Source organism: Dermacentor variabilis, chromosome 7 (assembly GCF_050947875.1).
Source record: "Dermacentor variabilis isolate Ectoservices chromosome 7, ASM5094787v1, whole genome shotgun sequence".
Classification (NCBI taxonomy): domain Eukaryota; kingdom Metazoa; phylum Arthropoda; class Arachnida; order Ixodida; family Ixodidae; genus Dermacentor; species Dermacentor variabilis.
The window spans coordinates 163,999,280-164,015,633 of NC_134574.1; the positions used below are offsets into that span (position 1 = coordinate 163,999,280).

At 45.5% G+C, this 16,354-nt stretch overlaps 1 protein-coding gene across 48 annotated transcripts in view; it reads left to right on the forward strand.

Moving 5' to 3' along the window:
• LOC142588398 (uncharacterized) overlaps positions 1-16,354 on the forward strand; it is a 139,653-nt gene that overhangs the window by 95,680 nt on the left and 27,619 nt on the right. For 29 of the 48 annotated variants that reach the window (XM_075700071.1, XM_075700088.1, XM_075700083.1 and 26 more), the window contains 6 exons: positions 1,192-1,230; positions 1,720-1,767; positions 7,084-7,167; positions 13,783-13,842; positions 14,435-14,473; positions 14,973-15,020. In XM_075700071.1, the coding sequence (XP_075556186.1) occupies positions 1,192-1,230; positions 1,720-1,767; positions 7,084-7,167; positions 13,783-13,842; positions 14,435-14,473; positions 14,973-15,020 (318 nt within the window). The remainder of the gene's footprint in view (positions 1-1,191; positions 1,231-1,719; positions 1,768-7,083; positions 7,168-13,782; positions 13,843-14,434; positions 14,474-14,972; positions 15,021-16,354) is intronic. The other 19 variants (XM_075700093.1, XM_075700094.1, XM_075700091.1 and 16 more) reach the window with 10 other exon arrangements.

The window sequence follows — 16,354 nt, forward strand, 5'->3', positions numbered from 1 at the left end:
ATATCGCACATTTTTCACACTGTGGTAGAACTGGAAGACGCGGGCTGCATGTGTGCCTCCCTCCACATTCTGCCGAATGCACCAGTACTTCTCTGCCGTTCCGCCACAATGAGAACTAAGAACCATGTATGTTGTGTCTGGATACGCGCTCATTCTGTTGTCATGGGTATGGCATAACAACTTTTCAAAAAAAAACTTGTATCTGGGAAGAAAAAAAATCTCGCATTCTAATATTAGTTTTAACAATCTTATATTTAGTAGCATTATGATAATATGATAAAGCAGTTTCCAGAAGAATAAAAATCGGTTGGATTGCATACGGTAGACATTGTCAGCTCATGACTGGAACCTTACCGTTGTGATTGAAAACGAAGGTATACAATCAGTGCATTTTACCGGTGCTGACGTATGAGGCAGAGATTTGGAGACTGACAAAGAAGCTTGAGAACAAATTAAGGACCGCGCAAAGAGCGATAGAATGAAGACTGCTATAGGCATAACTGCAAGATACAAAAAGAGCGGTTTGTTTCAGAGGGCGAACGGGTATAAACATTATTTTAATTGACATTAAGGGATAAGAATGGCATTGGACAGGTCATGTATTGCAAAATTAGATAACCGTTGGACCATTAGGGTGAGAGAATGGGTACCAAGAGAAGGGAAGCGCAGTAGAGGACGGCAGAAGACAAAGTGCTGCGACGAAATTAGGAATCTTGCGGGTGCTAGTTCGAATCGGTTGGCGAAACACGGAGGTAATTGGAGATCACAGCGAGAGGCCTTCGTCCTGCAGTGGACAAAAATATGGGCTGATGATGATGATAGAAATTTACCAGCATCATGCTTTAAATATTACGTCTAAATACGAGTGTGTGAACATCATGCCTTTTTCGTATATTTCCTCAACCAGAGAATCTGATGGTTAGTGCTCTGGCGAAGTAGGCGTCGTGTTCAACCTTCATAGCCACTTCCATTTTACTACAAGCACTATCGCAAGTTTTCCCGATTATTTCGACAACGTCTTGTGCTTACCCAAATCCTTGTGCGTTCTTTGGAATCAAAGCGGCAAGCCAAAGGCTCCGATATTTTGGCGCCGATCGACTTTTCCGAAATACCTGAATGAACCTACACTCGACGAAATCGCGGCATGTGTGCAACCAAGAATATTTTATTATCGTTTTATTTCGGTTCCAGGCTACGGTGGAGGAGCCTCGGGATCTGCGAGTAGCTCCGGTGCGTGCCACTGTAACTGCTTAGAAATCACGCCTGATACTTTCTTCCAAGAAAAACGTGTATGAAAATTATGCGAAGGCTATTTCTTGCGGAGCTTGAAAGCCTTACTCGCAAATTTCTTACGCACCTTCGTTTTCACAAATACTGAACATGAAATAGTTTTTATTGTTGTTGATGATGCATATGCGATAGTCTTTCGTGAAAATTGCTCCATGTCAAACAAAACTGGTCTTTCTGTTTCTCTCTCATCGGAGCGCTATTGCTGCAACCCACAATTCTGTACACCTTTTATAGCTTTCTTTCATTTATTAAGAATATTTTTTTGTCATATTTACTAGTCTTCTTCAAATTTTCTTAGCCACTTTTTAGGCTTCCCAAAATCCGAATTTTTTAATACTTTTTCTCGCTCGCCTTTGAATTTCAACTTATACTCCTTAACTGACATGTATTATGACATACTGACAATCTCATATTTTGTTTCCGTTTAAGGCTACGGTGGCTCTGCTGGAGGAGCCACAGGTTCTTCTAGCACCACAGGTGAGAACGTTTACCAACTCTTGGAGGAACAGGACCGGGTGTTTTCTTTCTGCTAACACTGTTACAGAATTAAGGCGTTTGTGTTTGTCTTGCAAATTTATGTCAGATATGCTAAAATAATTTTAACACCACCTTTCTCATATTCGCGCAAACAAAACAATGAAAAGTAATAAACCCTACCGTAAGGTGAAATCCGGGTATTCTATAGCTGCAATCGCTCACCTTAGAATTCCTTTGGGAGCCCTGTTACCTCGGTCCGCAAATCTGTTGCGTGCTTTATGACTGATTTATCCTCTTTTCCTGCTTTGTGTAGATCCATACTCCCATCTACGTTACGGAAGCAGAGTTGGTCTGCAGAATGCGTCATGTTTGTTTGTCTGTTTTGTCCGGTTAATGCCGGCTGCCTTCTTTTTTAAAGGAACGCCTTTACTGTAAGTAAGTGCGTTCTTCGTTCACAGAACTTTTAACCGACCACATTTATGTCTCACAATGTTTTGACTATTTTATAAAAAGCCAACCTTTATGTAAAGCCCCTGCATAGGTCTTTTAAGGTAATAAATTGAACTGAACTGGACTGAACTGAATAAATAATGCTTTAAGAAGAAGCGTTCGTACATGATACTAAATTGCGTACATATGTTAAAATCAGTCATTACATCGCAATTTTCTGAAACTACGAAAAGTAAGGTACGTTTGTTTCTCTTTCTGAGCAAGGTATACACACTTGATGGAATTCAATTCGCCAAAAAGGGCCATAGAAATTTCTCGTCCCTATCAAACGCTGTCCCCTAAACCCACGATTATCTGTCTTACCGGTATTGGGGGTGTCAGTTTGCTCTGTTTCTCCAGTAATAAAATTCAGCAGCTTTAAGTCCCTTCTCTGTCTACTCGGTGTGCGAATGTGCGATAAAAAGCACGCATTTATGCTTCCGGCATGAGCAACAGATCCGCTTTTATTTTTCTTGAATCAGGTTATGGCACTGGTGGCTACGGCCATAGAGTTTCTCACTACATTACCTAGAGGGAAATCTGGCGCTGCTGCGCTGTGGTATGCATGGGAATGCCGGTATATTGTGACTTTGGATTGGCATCGTTCTCGTAGAGACAGGACACCTTGAAGACGCGCTTGGCAAGTACCGTTCCGTATGTCACAATCATAGTCACAATGATTCATTTTCTAATAAAACAGCACGTAAAAAGCTGTTTTAGTTTTATTATTACGCGAAAACGTGTTTTGTTTAACTATGAGAACTTGTTATTGTGTGTACGACTACATGTTACGTGAAAAGTATCAGCGGGCCGCTAAAGTTGCAGGACAGACGACAAGGTTCGCGCTCGCTTTGAAACAGTTGGTCGTCTGTTCTTGCTTTTCTTCGCTAGGTCATGCATTGTGGGTGAGTAAAGATGTAATATGCGTGAATGGAAACATTTTATGAAGATTTTACTTTGAGAACGCGTTATTTGCGTAGCCATATCCACGTTTTAGACGAAGCCTCTTCCAACACCAGCCAACACGAGCCTCGCAGACACATATACCGTCATTCCCATGACGGCACGGTGCCTCCTTAAGAAACTCCCATAGACGGTGGCGCCAGATTACCCTCTAGGTGTTATAGTGAGAAACTCTATGGCTACGGCAGTGGGAGCATTACTGGCGGATCAGTATCGGGCACATCGGGTGGTTCAGGTGAGTGCGGATGCCACACCTTAAATAACCGCATGTTGCCAAGTACGTTATATATTGAACGTTGCTCGAAAACTTGCGCGTCTAGATGCAAACGAAATGTCGTATGCTCGATGAATAAATTCGGCACTAGTAGTAGCAAAAGAAACAAAAATATTACTTTCGTTCCCACTGTTGGTCACCCTAGGCACGCCGAAATTGCCAGTGCGCCACAACAAACGCCCTAAAGAACTGCCGTAGCATCCTGTAGTTTCCCTCAAGAGCTATGACTACCGTTCGCGCCTGTGTCACGTAATTGCACCAGTAGGTCTCTCCTCATTACAGTGAATACTGTGTGTTCACAGTATTTTTGCGGCTAGAACAGTTTTCTTTTTCGTTCCTGTTCAGAGAACCAAAGTGTTTCACCTAAGATGCCTTCTTTAGAGCGTATGCGATGAAGTATTCATTTGTCTATTTATTTTTTGGCGGCACTGGCAGTGCTCGTGCATCAGGGTCGGTGGCCTCAGGAAGTTCCGGTGTATGGATCTAGCACCTCTTTATAAATGCAAAGAATAATTAATGAACGTATGTTTCAAATATTAGGCAGGTGCGTACTAAAACTCTGAAATCAATCTCAACACGATACGCATCGACATCATCATGTGCCTTTTCTATGTGCACAACATAGCAAATGCCTCTCCCCAATTATCTCCATTTGCCCATCTCTGGCGGCATTCGACTCCATCATACATATCGCCGAATTTCTTAATGAGATCACATCACGTAATCTATTGCTTTACTCGACCGCGTTTGACTTCATTCGGCACTCGTTTTGGCACTCTATATCTGTTCTTTGCTTTACACTACCTGCCTCACTGTTCCTTTTAGTGCCAACTAGAGTGACAGCTGCACCCGTTTTGTCTCTCATCCATACCCTATGTCATGTACAGCGAAACCTGTGACTTTCTGTTCAGCGACGCATTTTGCATTTTTGATACCTTCTTCTCTAGCCTGTTTGTTATTCTCAAATTTTCATATTGCTAGGTTTGTATGCTACCATGCACCGGTCGCAGAGCTTTCAGGGATAACTGTACATATCTGGTTACGAGTTGTGGGTGGCAGCCACACGAGCTGCGACCCATTTCGTTTTGTTTAGGTGGCAACACCATCAAGATTATTAAGCTTTTTCAATGAAAAATCATGAATGATTTCACATTTTCACCTACTTGATGCACCTGAATGTTTTCTGTGTGACGAATGTGTCAGCTGCAAATATACGTGCGAATGTTCCCTTTGATTTTTCGGCCACATCAACGATAACGCAGTTGTCTTCATCGTCAACGCAGCATTCGCATACTACAACTTCCTTTCTCTATATCTCAAAAGTTGTCGGTGCTTTACGACTTCATTTGAACCTACTGCGATGATTCAGTCTATACGGCGTTGCCTCGAAGAGCACGAGCTCTATATAAACGTTTCAGTTCTCTGTGCTTGTACACTCATTCCTAGGGAGAGAGGAGGGGAGAGTGCAAAAGACGCTTGTGCACGACGCTTTCGTGCACTGAAAGCATCTGAAGTGAGTAATCTTAATTCAGAGCCCCAAAATGGCATCTCACAGATTACTAGTGTCGCTTGGGAACGTGTACGGCCCGACCAATCATTTGATGAAATGTATCCCGTTCATATTTCTGTTTTGTCTCACCCGCAGTTCAACACTCGGAACTATGTTTGTTACGTCCATCTTTTCTAAGTACACAGGCGTCATCACGCTTCCGCTTCAAACACCACTTCCTCACCGTGTTATTTCTTATTAATTATACCTCAAAAGTCCCCTAGTCGAGGGCATTTATTTAGGGCTGAGTGACAAAAAACGGCATGTGTAGTGTGGATCCGGTGTGAGCAGAAGCTTTCCCATCTTCGAACGCATATTTGCAATGGATGTTGTTGGCCAGGAGAGCAATACTGCTTGGATGGTAACTCGGGCTGCGATGTATGCCCAAAGAAGGACCGTTGAAAAATTGAGCCTTACATATTTTACATATGTGGGAAAAATACACAACAAAAGGGAGATCCTAGGGTTGTCAAAATTTTTTCGGAGCCCCCCACTATGGCGTCCCTTACATTGAGGTCATGGTTCTGGAACGTAAAACGCCAGAATTTAATTTAGTTCCTCTTGAAATCACAAAATCTGATTAGCGCGAGCTCGGAATTATAAGCAGCTTGCCCGTAATAAAAGAGTAGATGGTGTTTTGAAGTAAACAGTGAGCTCAACTGATATTTTCTTTATTATTTTTTTCTTTAAAAATTTATCAAATCTGCCCGCTCCACCCAGTTTCAGTATGCCGGCGCTGTGGTTTCGACGACAAATTGAAAATGGAATGTACGGTCATCAGCTATAATAAGCGCTTCTCGAAAGACAAAATAAATTACTTCAGTTTTCAGGAAATACGACAGACAAAGAAACTGATTTGTTGTTGCTAATTGAAGTCTCTGCCAAAGACCGAACACATTACTATCGTATGCGTTATATCTTCTACATTGAAAGTTAAAGATTACGTGACAAGGTTGCCAAAAGTAGAAAAATTAAATCTTAATGTGCGACTGTGCATGCTGACATGCCCAGGAAAAAAATCTGTATTAATTCCATTACACCTCTTGCCATGAGAACTACACATCACAAATGACTTCACTCGGCCCCTGCACGCTACTCCGCTAGCATTGGTCTCAGAACCAAGAAATAATAAGTACACACGTCTTTTGATGCAGAGCTCTTCATTTCCTTCTGTTTTGGCTAAGACGCACAGTTCATGGTCGACATTTGTTCATCAACACAAGTAGGGGAAATCATGTAAAGGAAACCGGCAATAATATTGGTCAGATACTTACAATAAAGGTAATATCTTCGTACTTTTTAGAGGACAAAACTCGCGAGATACGCGAAAGACGGCGAGTTTAACAGGAAGGTAAGTAACGAGTTTACTACCCTGCGGGGTGGAAAGAGAAGCACAAAGACTGAGTGAGTCAATAATGGTTCTAACGCTTAAGAAAAACCTTCAAAGTGCAAAGCAATGAAGTTAAGCAAAGTTAACGGGGACGTTCTACTCCGGTGCTGGTGCGTGTGGGCTGCTGCGCGGGCTCCAACTTGAAAGCGATCTGCGATGAGGACAGAGTGCGCCGTGTGCTGATAGCTTCGTGTGCGCTGTGCTCTCGCCGCTTAGGTCACGTTAAAGCGAGAGGCAGTACGAACGTGGATTTCCTCGCTCCTGCTGCCGTGTTTTCTCACTCCAGCCTTTTGACAGTGAGTGTGCGCGGTCATCGAGCGAGGTGTGTTCATGTTTGCTTGTGCGCATGATACCGTGGTCGTTAGTTTAGTTAGTAAGCGAACATTCGCAAGTTAATGGGGCCGATAAAACGGCTGTCCTCACTTTGTATAGCTGTCAATTATTTTGCTATCCCGATCGATATTTTGCCTTTTGGGCGAGACTGCGACTTTCTTTTTTCCTCTACTTGTCAATGCCTTTTCCGAACTGACACAGCGCGGAAGGCAACCATATTACGGTGGGTTGTAAACGGAAATTATTTTATGTCTCGATTGACCCACTTGTTTAGTGGGATATTTCAAGCTACACCATCTTTCTCTTTTCTGGCTGTAGGTTCCCGGTACGGTTCCACCAGCGGCAGTTCGAGCACTGGCGGTAGTGGAAGACTTCCGGGCCTGAGTGGCACTTCAAGTGGGTGTACGGCTGCCACATACTCCATACATAAATACTGGCCTTGTTGCCGCTGTAATTGAGTAGAACATAATTACTTTGGCAACAATGGCTCCTAAAGGTAGCTTGTGTCAGTTATCTGAAATGCTAATGCTGACCAACTGTCACGAATTCGGAGACAAGAAGAAAGGTCTTGCTCTTGGCCTGAGGGTTCACTTCCCCTATATACAGCTGTTGACACCAGATTGCGTTACAGCAGAGCCGAGCCAACTATTAACAGCTGGTGAAGTCAAGTCGAAAATACCATTCGACCAGCCTGCGCTTCAGTGCCCAGAAATCTCGCACACTGTTCACCCTGTGGCGCAAAGGGACGACGCGTGCTGCTGATATGCCTCTCTCCGCGCTCAGCAAGAGGCACCAGTTCCTTTCTGCCATAACGTCATTACCAGAACTAATAAATTCAACTATTGCGTCTCAACCAAAACATTTTGATTACCTCGCACGCGCCAGAACAACAGGATCCCTACGTTCATTTTGCTGTCATGCGCAATTTTATGACAGAGTAAGAGCAGTGAGCTTGGGCTAGTTGGTTTTTATTTAAATGCATATTTACTAGCGCCAAATGTTTAGACGCAGGTAAAAAATGAACATCACAAACGCTACTCTTTCAACTACTAAATTTACAGGGAAATTCCGATGGTAGATTTAGTAGGTGGAAGTCTACCATTTGTCCTCACGTTCTTTAGCTAGCTCTAACTTTTTCGTGCCAGTAGACATGCAGACAGGGACGCGGCGATCATTGATCCCGTGTTCTTAAGTGCGGTAGTCACCGGTTTCTACGGCAGAAGACGACGACGAAGTTCGAAGGAGGCTTGTGGGCTTTTATGGGTCCGTCTTTTTCGAAGCTTCCGAGCCTTTTTTGGTCACCTAGTGGTGTAAATTTGTTATCATCGGATCCGTGAAGAAGAGAAGATTCAGCGGATACCTGATTTTGAGGTGGGCCACCCCTTTTTTGGACTTCATTGGAACTTTTGTGCTCACGCCACGCTGGCCGAGAGCTAGCGTCTGGTAGACCTAGCGCGGCATGGCAGCAATGCACGTTGAAGGGGAAGTGCTCCCGGCGGAGGACTTTACTGAAGACCTGGGATGGCGGACAGTGTCCAACCGAAAATCTAGAACTACGACGAGGCATGCATTAGGTGATGGCGGTTCGCCAAGTGAGATGCCTGAACGACGGGGCGCAGGTGAACGGCGCGGAGGCTCGGCAATCAAGAATCGCATTGTGAAGGCGTCGCGCATGCCACCGATGCCACAAGAACACATCAAAATAGTCATTCGCCCACGGGGTGGACTGAATTTGGAGAAAGTTAGCTCTACAGCGGTGGGCAAGGCAATCGTAGAGGCGGCAGGCCTCGGTATTGAACAGATTCGGGAAGATGTTATTTGCCCGAACTTTATGCAAAATATCTTGGTGGCTAGTACGCCAGAAAGGAGCAACGCTGAACGTTATGTGAGACTCAGGTCAATCAGAGTGGCAGACAAGGATTTTGAGGTCAGTGCGTACGAGACGGCCCCACACACTACGTGTAAGGGGGTCATTCGCAATGTAGACATTATGGATGGCCCCGCGACACTTGAGCGGAACATTGTTAATGATCGCAATCCGCTGGCTATGGCGGCCAAACGCATCAAAAACACAGGATCAGTCATCATTGTTTTCGATGGGTTAAAGGTGCCCAATTTCGTCAGATATGGGCCAACTCTGGTACGGTGCTTCCTGTATCGAAAGCAGTTGGATGTATGTTATGTGTGTGGCAAGCTTGGACATCGGGCGGACGTCTGCCCAGCCCCCGATTGTTTTGAATGCCGAGGATGCGGGGCTCGGAACCCTGAAGAGGATCACAACTGTGTGCCTTGTTGCAAGCTTTGTGGCGGACGACACCTGACCGCGGATAAACAATGCAGACAACGATACCAGCTTCCCTACGTCGTGCGTGTACGACGACAGGAGAGAGCCAGGGCGGAGCTAACGGCGGAACAAGAGGCAGCCGAGATGGTGCAGCTGGTGAGCGCCCGCCAACGCTCTAAGGGACGCTCGCGCTCTAGGAGCCGCTCCAGGTCGAGGCAGCGGCCATCTTCTGGGACTCGTACGACCAGGAGCCGATCCGTTTCTATGGAGGCGCGGGTGCGCTTTCCTGCAGCTGGTGGCGACGGCGGCGCAGCTGGGAGCCAGACCACCTGGGCTGACAAGGTCAAGGGTGGCATCAACGCCGGCCGAGCGCCCGAGCAGCGCCAGGAGCATGTGGATGGTAATAAGGATAGGGATAGGATTGCGCAATTGGAGAGAGAGAATCGTAGTTTAAAAGCAGCCATTGACGGGCTTATCAAGGAGATGGCTGTACTTAGGAACGGCTTACCTTCCGGTAACAACGATAGCTTAAGACAGACTGGGAAACATGATGACTCGGTTGAGGTACCAAGGTCTGTGGAGGTCGCAGAACAGACAATGGCGGACGAAGAGACGCCTGCTCCGAAAAAGAGGGCCTTATCCTCGACCGTCCGGATTCAGGGTAAAGTCGGTTCCGAGCTTAAAGCACTGATGGCGACATTGCAAGAAAGTGTAAATCAGATCATTAGTAGACTGGAGCGGATAGAAGAACGGGAAAATATCACGGATCAGAGATTAGGCAAAATTGAAATATATCTAAACGAGACAGTGGTCCCTGTTATGGAGCGGGAGTGCACTCGGCCGCTAGCCCAGCAGGGTAAGTCGCCGAGTGGACTTGAGCTCAAAAATAGTTCACCAAATTTCCGTGGTCAAGATGGCTCTATTAAATAGTTCATTTAGTATTTGGCAGTGGAATTGTATGGGGTTCAATCATAAGAAGGCGTCTCTGCAGCAGTTTGTTAGAACGCATGGTGTCAAGCCTCAAGTTATCATGTTACAGGAAACACTGACGTCTAACGTGACCTTAACGAATTTCAAAGCGGAAGTTAAGGATAATGAACAGGGCAGAGGACTCGCTACTCTCATTAATAGGAGGTTGGCATACATTAGACATGATCTTCACATGGCAGATTGCAAGATTGAATATATTATGGTGGAAGTAATCTTAGGTCGGCAAAGGTCATGTCAGAGGAGCGTTTACCTGCTTAACCTGTACAGTAGCCCCCGGGACACGAAGCAGAGTTTCAAATCTCTCTTGACCAAGGCAACCAATCTGGCTAAGGATGCACCGTTGCTTATTGGAGGGGACTTCAATGCACCTTGTCATGTGTGGAAGTATGTTTATAGCACTATTAAGGGGGAGAGACTATGGCAGCAGGCACTAGACTTGAATTTAACTCTGATTACAGACCCCTCGTATCCCACCAGATGTGGCACGTCGACATGTAGAGATTCGACACCTGATCTCACTTTTGTTCGAGGGGTGGTGGATTCGTCCTGGTCAAATTCTAATAAAGATTTTGGTAGCGATCATTACATACTTATGATTACTTTGGCAGTGGCTAATAAAAAGGAGCGCACATTCAGGATGGTTGACTGGGATGCATTTAGGAAAAGAAGAGCGCAGAGAATCGATGATGAAGGAAATGAGTTGACCTTGGAACAGTGGACTAGTCAGCTTAAAAGTGACGTTGAGGCGTCCACTAAAGAGGTTCAGACCGATATTGACACGGAACACATGGATAGTCGCCTGGCACATTTGTTGGAAGCAAAGCAGTCGTTGTTAGCGAGATGGAAGGGTCAGAGATTAAATAGAAGGCTTAGAAAGCGTATAGCAGTGGTTAATCAGGAAATTGAAGACCATTGTCGGGTACTGTGCAAGCAGCAATGGGATGAAGTGTGCAATTCTATTGATGGTCGCATTAAGAGGGGAGGCGCATGGAGTTTGCTCAGACATTTACTAGATGAGACAAACACTAAGTCTAATCAGAGGACTGTGATAGGTAAGCTGGTCCATCAGGCGTGTCGGGACTCCACGGAGCAGGAGTTGCTAAAGGATTTGGCTCAGAGATACCTTCCTTTGGAGACCTGGCACGATACACCTGATGGGGTTTTGGAATATAGTGGAGACGAAAATGCAGCTATGGACGCGGAATTTACTGAAAGTGATATCAGGATGGCGCTGCAGAATCTTAATGGTCGATCGGCATCAGGGCCGGATGGCATTACGAATAAAATGCTACGGAATTTAGACGATGGGTCAATTGAGTTCCTTACGCGGCAGATCAATTGCCTATGGAAGGAAGGCTCTTTCCCGGAAGAGTGGAAACTGGCAACTACTGTTCTGATACCCAAACCGGGCAAGGCCATAGGGCTTGAAAATCTCAGACCTATTTCACTGACGTCGTGTTTGGGAAAAGTCGCTGAGCATGCCATTTTAAATAGGCTAACGCGTTATGTTGAGGGCAATGGGGTCTTTCCGCATTCGATGATAGGATTTCGGCCCGGCCTCTCGACTCAGGATGCTATGATCAGGATTAAGCATCAGATCCTTGACCGGCGAACAAGGGATACTAAGGCACTAATTGGACTTGATGTGGAAAAAGCTTTCGATAAAATCCGACATTCTTTCATTCTACGGGTGCTATCGGACTTGAATATGGGGCAGCGGCTTTTCAATTTTGTCAAGGCTTTCCTTACGGATAGAAAGACATGTCTCAGGTTTGGGGAGATAAAATCGGAAGTCGTTAAATTGGGTTGCTGTGGTACTCCGCAGGGATCCGTACTCTCGCCTATGTTATTCAATCTGGCGATGTCGAAGTTGGCTAATAGACTGGACACTGTCCAGGATATTGGCTATTCTATCTACGCGGATGACATTACTATATGGAGTGTCGGTGGTAGTGATGGAGAGCTTGAGGCTAGGCTGCAGCAGGTGGTAACGCTTACGGAGGAGTACCTGGGTCTCATGGGGCTCAAGTGCTCCACTAAAAAGTCGGAGTTGTTGATCTTCAAATCTAAGAAGCTAGGTCGTAGGCCGAGGGGTTGGGTACCGGAAGTTGAGCCTTGCATTAGAATTCATACTAGGGAAGGGTCGGTGATACCCAAAGTTGATGCAATCAGGGTCCTGGGTTTTGTACTTGAGGCGAACGGATCGAACATTAGAACCATTCAGCGTATTACCAAGAAAACGGAGGAGGCCATAAGACTTATAAGACGGATCTCTAATAGGCATAGGGGTTTAGGAGAAGAAGGTGCGATGCGCTTAGTTCACGCATTTATTATGTGTCATTTCTCGTATGTGGCAGCTATGCTAAATTGGAATAGGGGGGAGAAAAATAAATTGGAAGCATTAATCAGAAAAGCCATCAAGGCTGCGCTTGGTCTGCCTATGACTACGTCAAACGATATGTTGTTACGACTGGGTTTGCATAATACTTTAGATGAAATTGCTGAGGCTCAACGTACCGCACAGAGGGAGCGGTTGCTAGGTACACCAGCGGGTAGGTATATATTACAGTCAATTGAAGAATCGGTGGCTGTGTCGCACGATAGGGCGCCTCTACACGAGTTGAACGTGAACCTTAGGGCAAATATCATGGTTCGTCCATTTCCGCGGAATGTGCACCCCGTGCACAATGTAGGGAGGCGGGTCGCGAGAGCTAGGGCTTTGTTGCGAGAGGCAAAGGATCAGGAGGAGGAGTCTGCGTTTGTTGACGCCGCATGGATTAATGGTAAAAATGCTTATTCGGTGGTGGTAGTAGATGGCAAAGGGAGCGTTAGAAATGCTGCTTCCATTTATACCAAAGACCCGGGGGTTGCTGAACAGGTGGCTATTGCTCTAGCACTACTTGATTCTAGAAGAGTTTTGGTGTTTAGCGACTCGCGATCTGCGATTACAGCCTTCTCGAGAGGACTTGTTGCGGAACCGGCTAACAGACTGCTGCAGGGTAGGGATATCACTTCGCATACCGTTACTTGGTTCCCGGCGCACATGGGGACAGTGGAGGGAGCCCCGCGTAACCTCAACGAGGTGGCGCACAGGGAGGCACGAGGATTAGTGTGCCGTGTACTCCCTGAAGGGGCTGGATCTCCCGCTCCTGAGTACAGGGACCAACTGTTAACCTACAACGAAATCACCAAGCACTATTACTTAGGGCGCAGGGCATTCCCGTTGCCACATCCTAAATTAAGTAGGCCGCAGGCGGTTACATTAAGGCTTCTGCAGACACGGACGTACCCTAACCCGGTCATCATGAATAAAATTAATCCGGACTGCGGGGTTTCAGTCTATTGTAGTAAGTGTGGGGGTTTGCTCGATTTACAACACATGCTGTGGCGCTGCTTGGCGTTGGCCGGTGATGGTTCTCGAGGTGAACAGTGGTGGCAGCGAATGCTGCACAGTGAAGTGCTAGCGGACCAACTCAGGGCTGTCCAGAGGGCCCGTGTGATGGCAGAGGGGCTCGGCCTCTCTGTACCGACGTGGGAGCGGCCCGCATCAGTCCCAGACTGATCCCTCAGGACCTCAATAAAGTTCTTCATACCATACCATACCGGTTTCTACGACGCCACGCCCTGACCAGCGAGGTCATTTTCATTGTTATATACCTAACCAAACACCATAATCTAAAACAATATTTTAGGCCAGCAGTTGTTGGCAGCATATTCACTTCGTTTTCTCTTTTATTTTTCAGCTTCGGGCTTCGTTCTCTCCGGCGGGCATGGTGGAAGTCTGTCTGGTGCCTCAGGTTCTGGTGAGTGTACCAATATTCGTACAAACCCTTTTTTCACACGCTTGAATGAGTAGGACACTGAGACTTTTGAAAAAACAAACGCTTGTGCCTGGGATGAAAAGAAAGCTCGCATTCTACTCTAAGTTTCAACATTATGATATGCAATGGCATCATGCTTCAAGTATCACGTCTAAATATTAATTTCTGAATACTCTGCCTTTTCATTATACTTCCTCAACCAGCGAACCCGGTGGTTATTGCTCCGGCGCAGTAGGCGTCGTGTTCAGCCTCCACACCCACCGCCCTTTTACGACAAGCGATATCGCTACTGTTCCCGATTATTTCGTCTACGTCCTGTGCTTACGCAAATCCTTGTGTGTTCTTCGGAATCAAAGCGGCAAACCAAATGCTCTGATATTTTACCGCCAATCGACTTTTCTCAGATACCTGAATGAACGTATACTCGACGAACTCGTCTCGTGCCATATGTGCAGCTAAACATTTCTTTTTTTCTTTCTTTCTTTCTTTCTTTCTTTTTTTCTTTCTTTCTTTCTTTCTTTCTTTATTTCCTTCTTTCTTTCTTTCTTTCTTTCTTTCTTTCTTATGGTTCCAGGCTACGGTGAAGGAGCTTCGGGATCAGCGAGTAGCTCCGGTGAGTGCGGCTGCCACTGCTTAGAAATCAATCCTGATATTCTCTTCCAAGAAGAACATGTATGAAAACAATGCAAACGCTATTGCTGGCGCAGATCGAAAGTCGTATGCGGAAGTTTTGTTAAGTACATTTGTTTTTACAGATAGGGAACATGAAATAGTTTTTATTGTTGTTTCTCCTGCACATGGAATCGTCTTTCCAGAAATATCGTCGATGTCAAACTAAACGGGTCTTTTGTGTTTATCTCTCATCGCAGGCGCCATCGCGGGCACCCACAATATGTATACCATTTATTAGCTTTCCTTGATTAACAAAAAAATTCTATTTAATAGCTTCTTCAAATTTTGTTAGCCTTTATTAGGCTTCCAATAATTTCAATTTTTTTATACTTCCTTTCGTTTGGCTCTGAACTTAAAGTTGCATTGCTTAACTGACATGTATTATTAAGGGAAATATATGCGCAACAGACAGACAATTTCACATATTGTTTCTGTTTCAGGCTACGGTGGTTCGGCCGGAGGAGCCATAGGTTCTTCGAGTACCACAGGTGAGAACCGTAACCATCTTTTAGAGAAAGACAACTGGTTGTTTCCTGTTTAGTAACAACGTTATAAAATTAAGGCGTTTGTGTTTGTCTTGCAAATACTCGCCACATATGCTCAAATAATTGTAACACCGCCTTTTTCATAAGTGCGCCTACAAAATAATAAAAAAACACTAAATAAGCGGTTCAGACATCGCACTTAATACAATATGAAAACACAATGCTGTGGCTACCTACGCCTTCCTTTTTTGTCTTATCAGCAGCGGCACTTGACGCTTTTTCAAATTCACCAATCAGACAAGTCCTTGTCGTTGATGCTCATAAACCTTCAATTTTGTTCTTGTCCACAAAGAGGCTGCCACACGATGGTCGCTGCTAAAGCGGATACTCCATTGGCTGAAAACTTTGCTGACAGCATGGCTTGCTCCAACATGCTTTTATTTAAAGAGCGGCGCTGCAAATTTGAACCACAGCGACGAGAACAGCTCATGCGAAACGCACCTATTTCGACGGTTTACTAGAACAAATAGGGGGTGTACATTGTGGGCAAAAGCGCCATGCGCAATGAGCATTGCGGAAACTGAGCTTGGCACGTGCGGCCCATCTGTTAGTACCTTTCCTAGGGAACATCATCATCATCATCATCATCATCATCATCATCATCATCATCATCATCATCATCAGCCTGGTTACGCCCACTGCAGGGCAAAGGCCTCTCCCATATTTCTCCAACAGCCCCGGTCATGTACTAATTGTGGCCATGCCGTCCCTGCAAACTTCTTAATCTTATCCGCCCACCTAACTTTCTGCCGCCCCCTGCTACGCTTCCCTTCCCTTGGAATCCAGTCCGTAACCCTTAATGACCATCGGTTATCTTCCCTCCTCATTACATGTCCTGCCCATGCCCATTTCTTTTTCTTGATTTCAACTAAGATGTCATTAACTCGCGTTTGTTCCCTCACCCAATCTGCTCTTTTCTTATCCCTTAACGTTACACCTATCATTCGTCTTTCCATAGCTCGTTGCGTCGTCCTCAATTTGAGTAGAACCCTTTTCGTAAGCCTCCATGTTTCTGCCCCGTAGGTGAGTACTGGTAAGACACAGCTATTATACACTTTTCTCTTGAGGGATAATGGCAACCTGCTGTTCATGATCTGAGAATGCCTGCCAAACGCAGCCCAGCCCATTCTTATTCTTCTGATTATTTCCGTCTCATGATCCGGATCCGCAGTCACTACCTACCCTAAGTAGATGTACTCCCTTACGACTTCCAGTGCCTCGCTGCCTATTGCAAATTGCTGTTCTCTCCCGAGACTGTTAAGCATTACTTTAGTCGT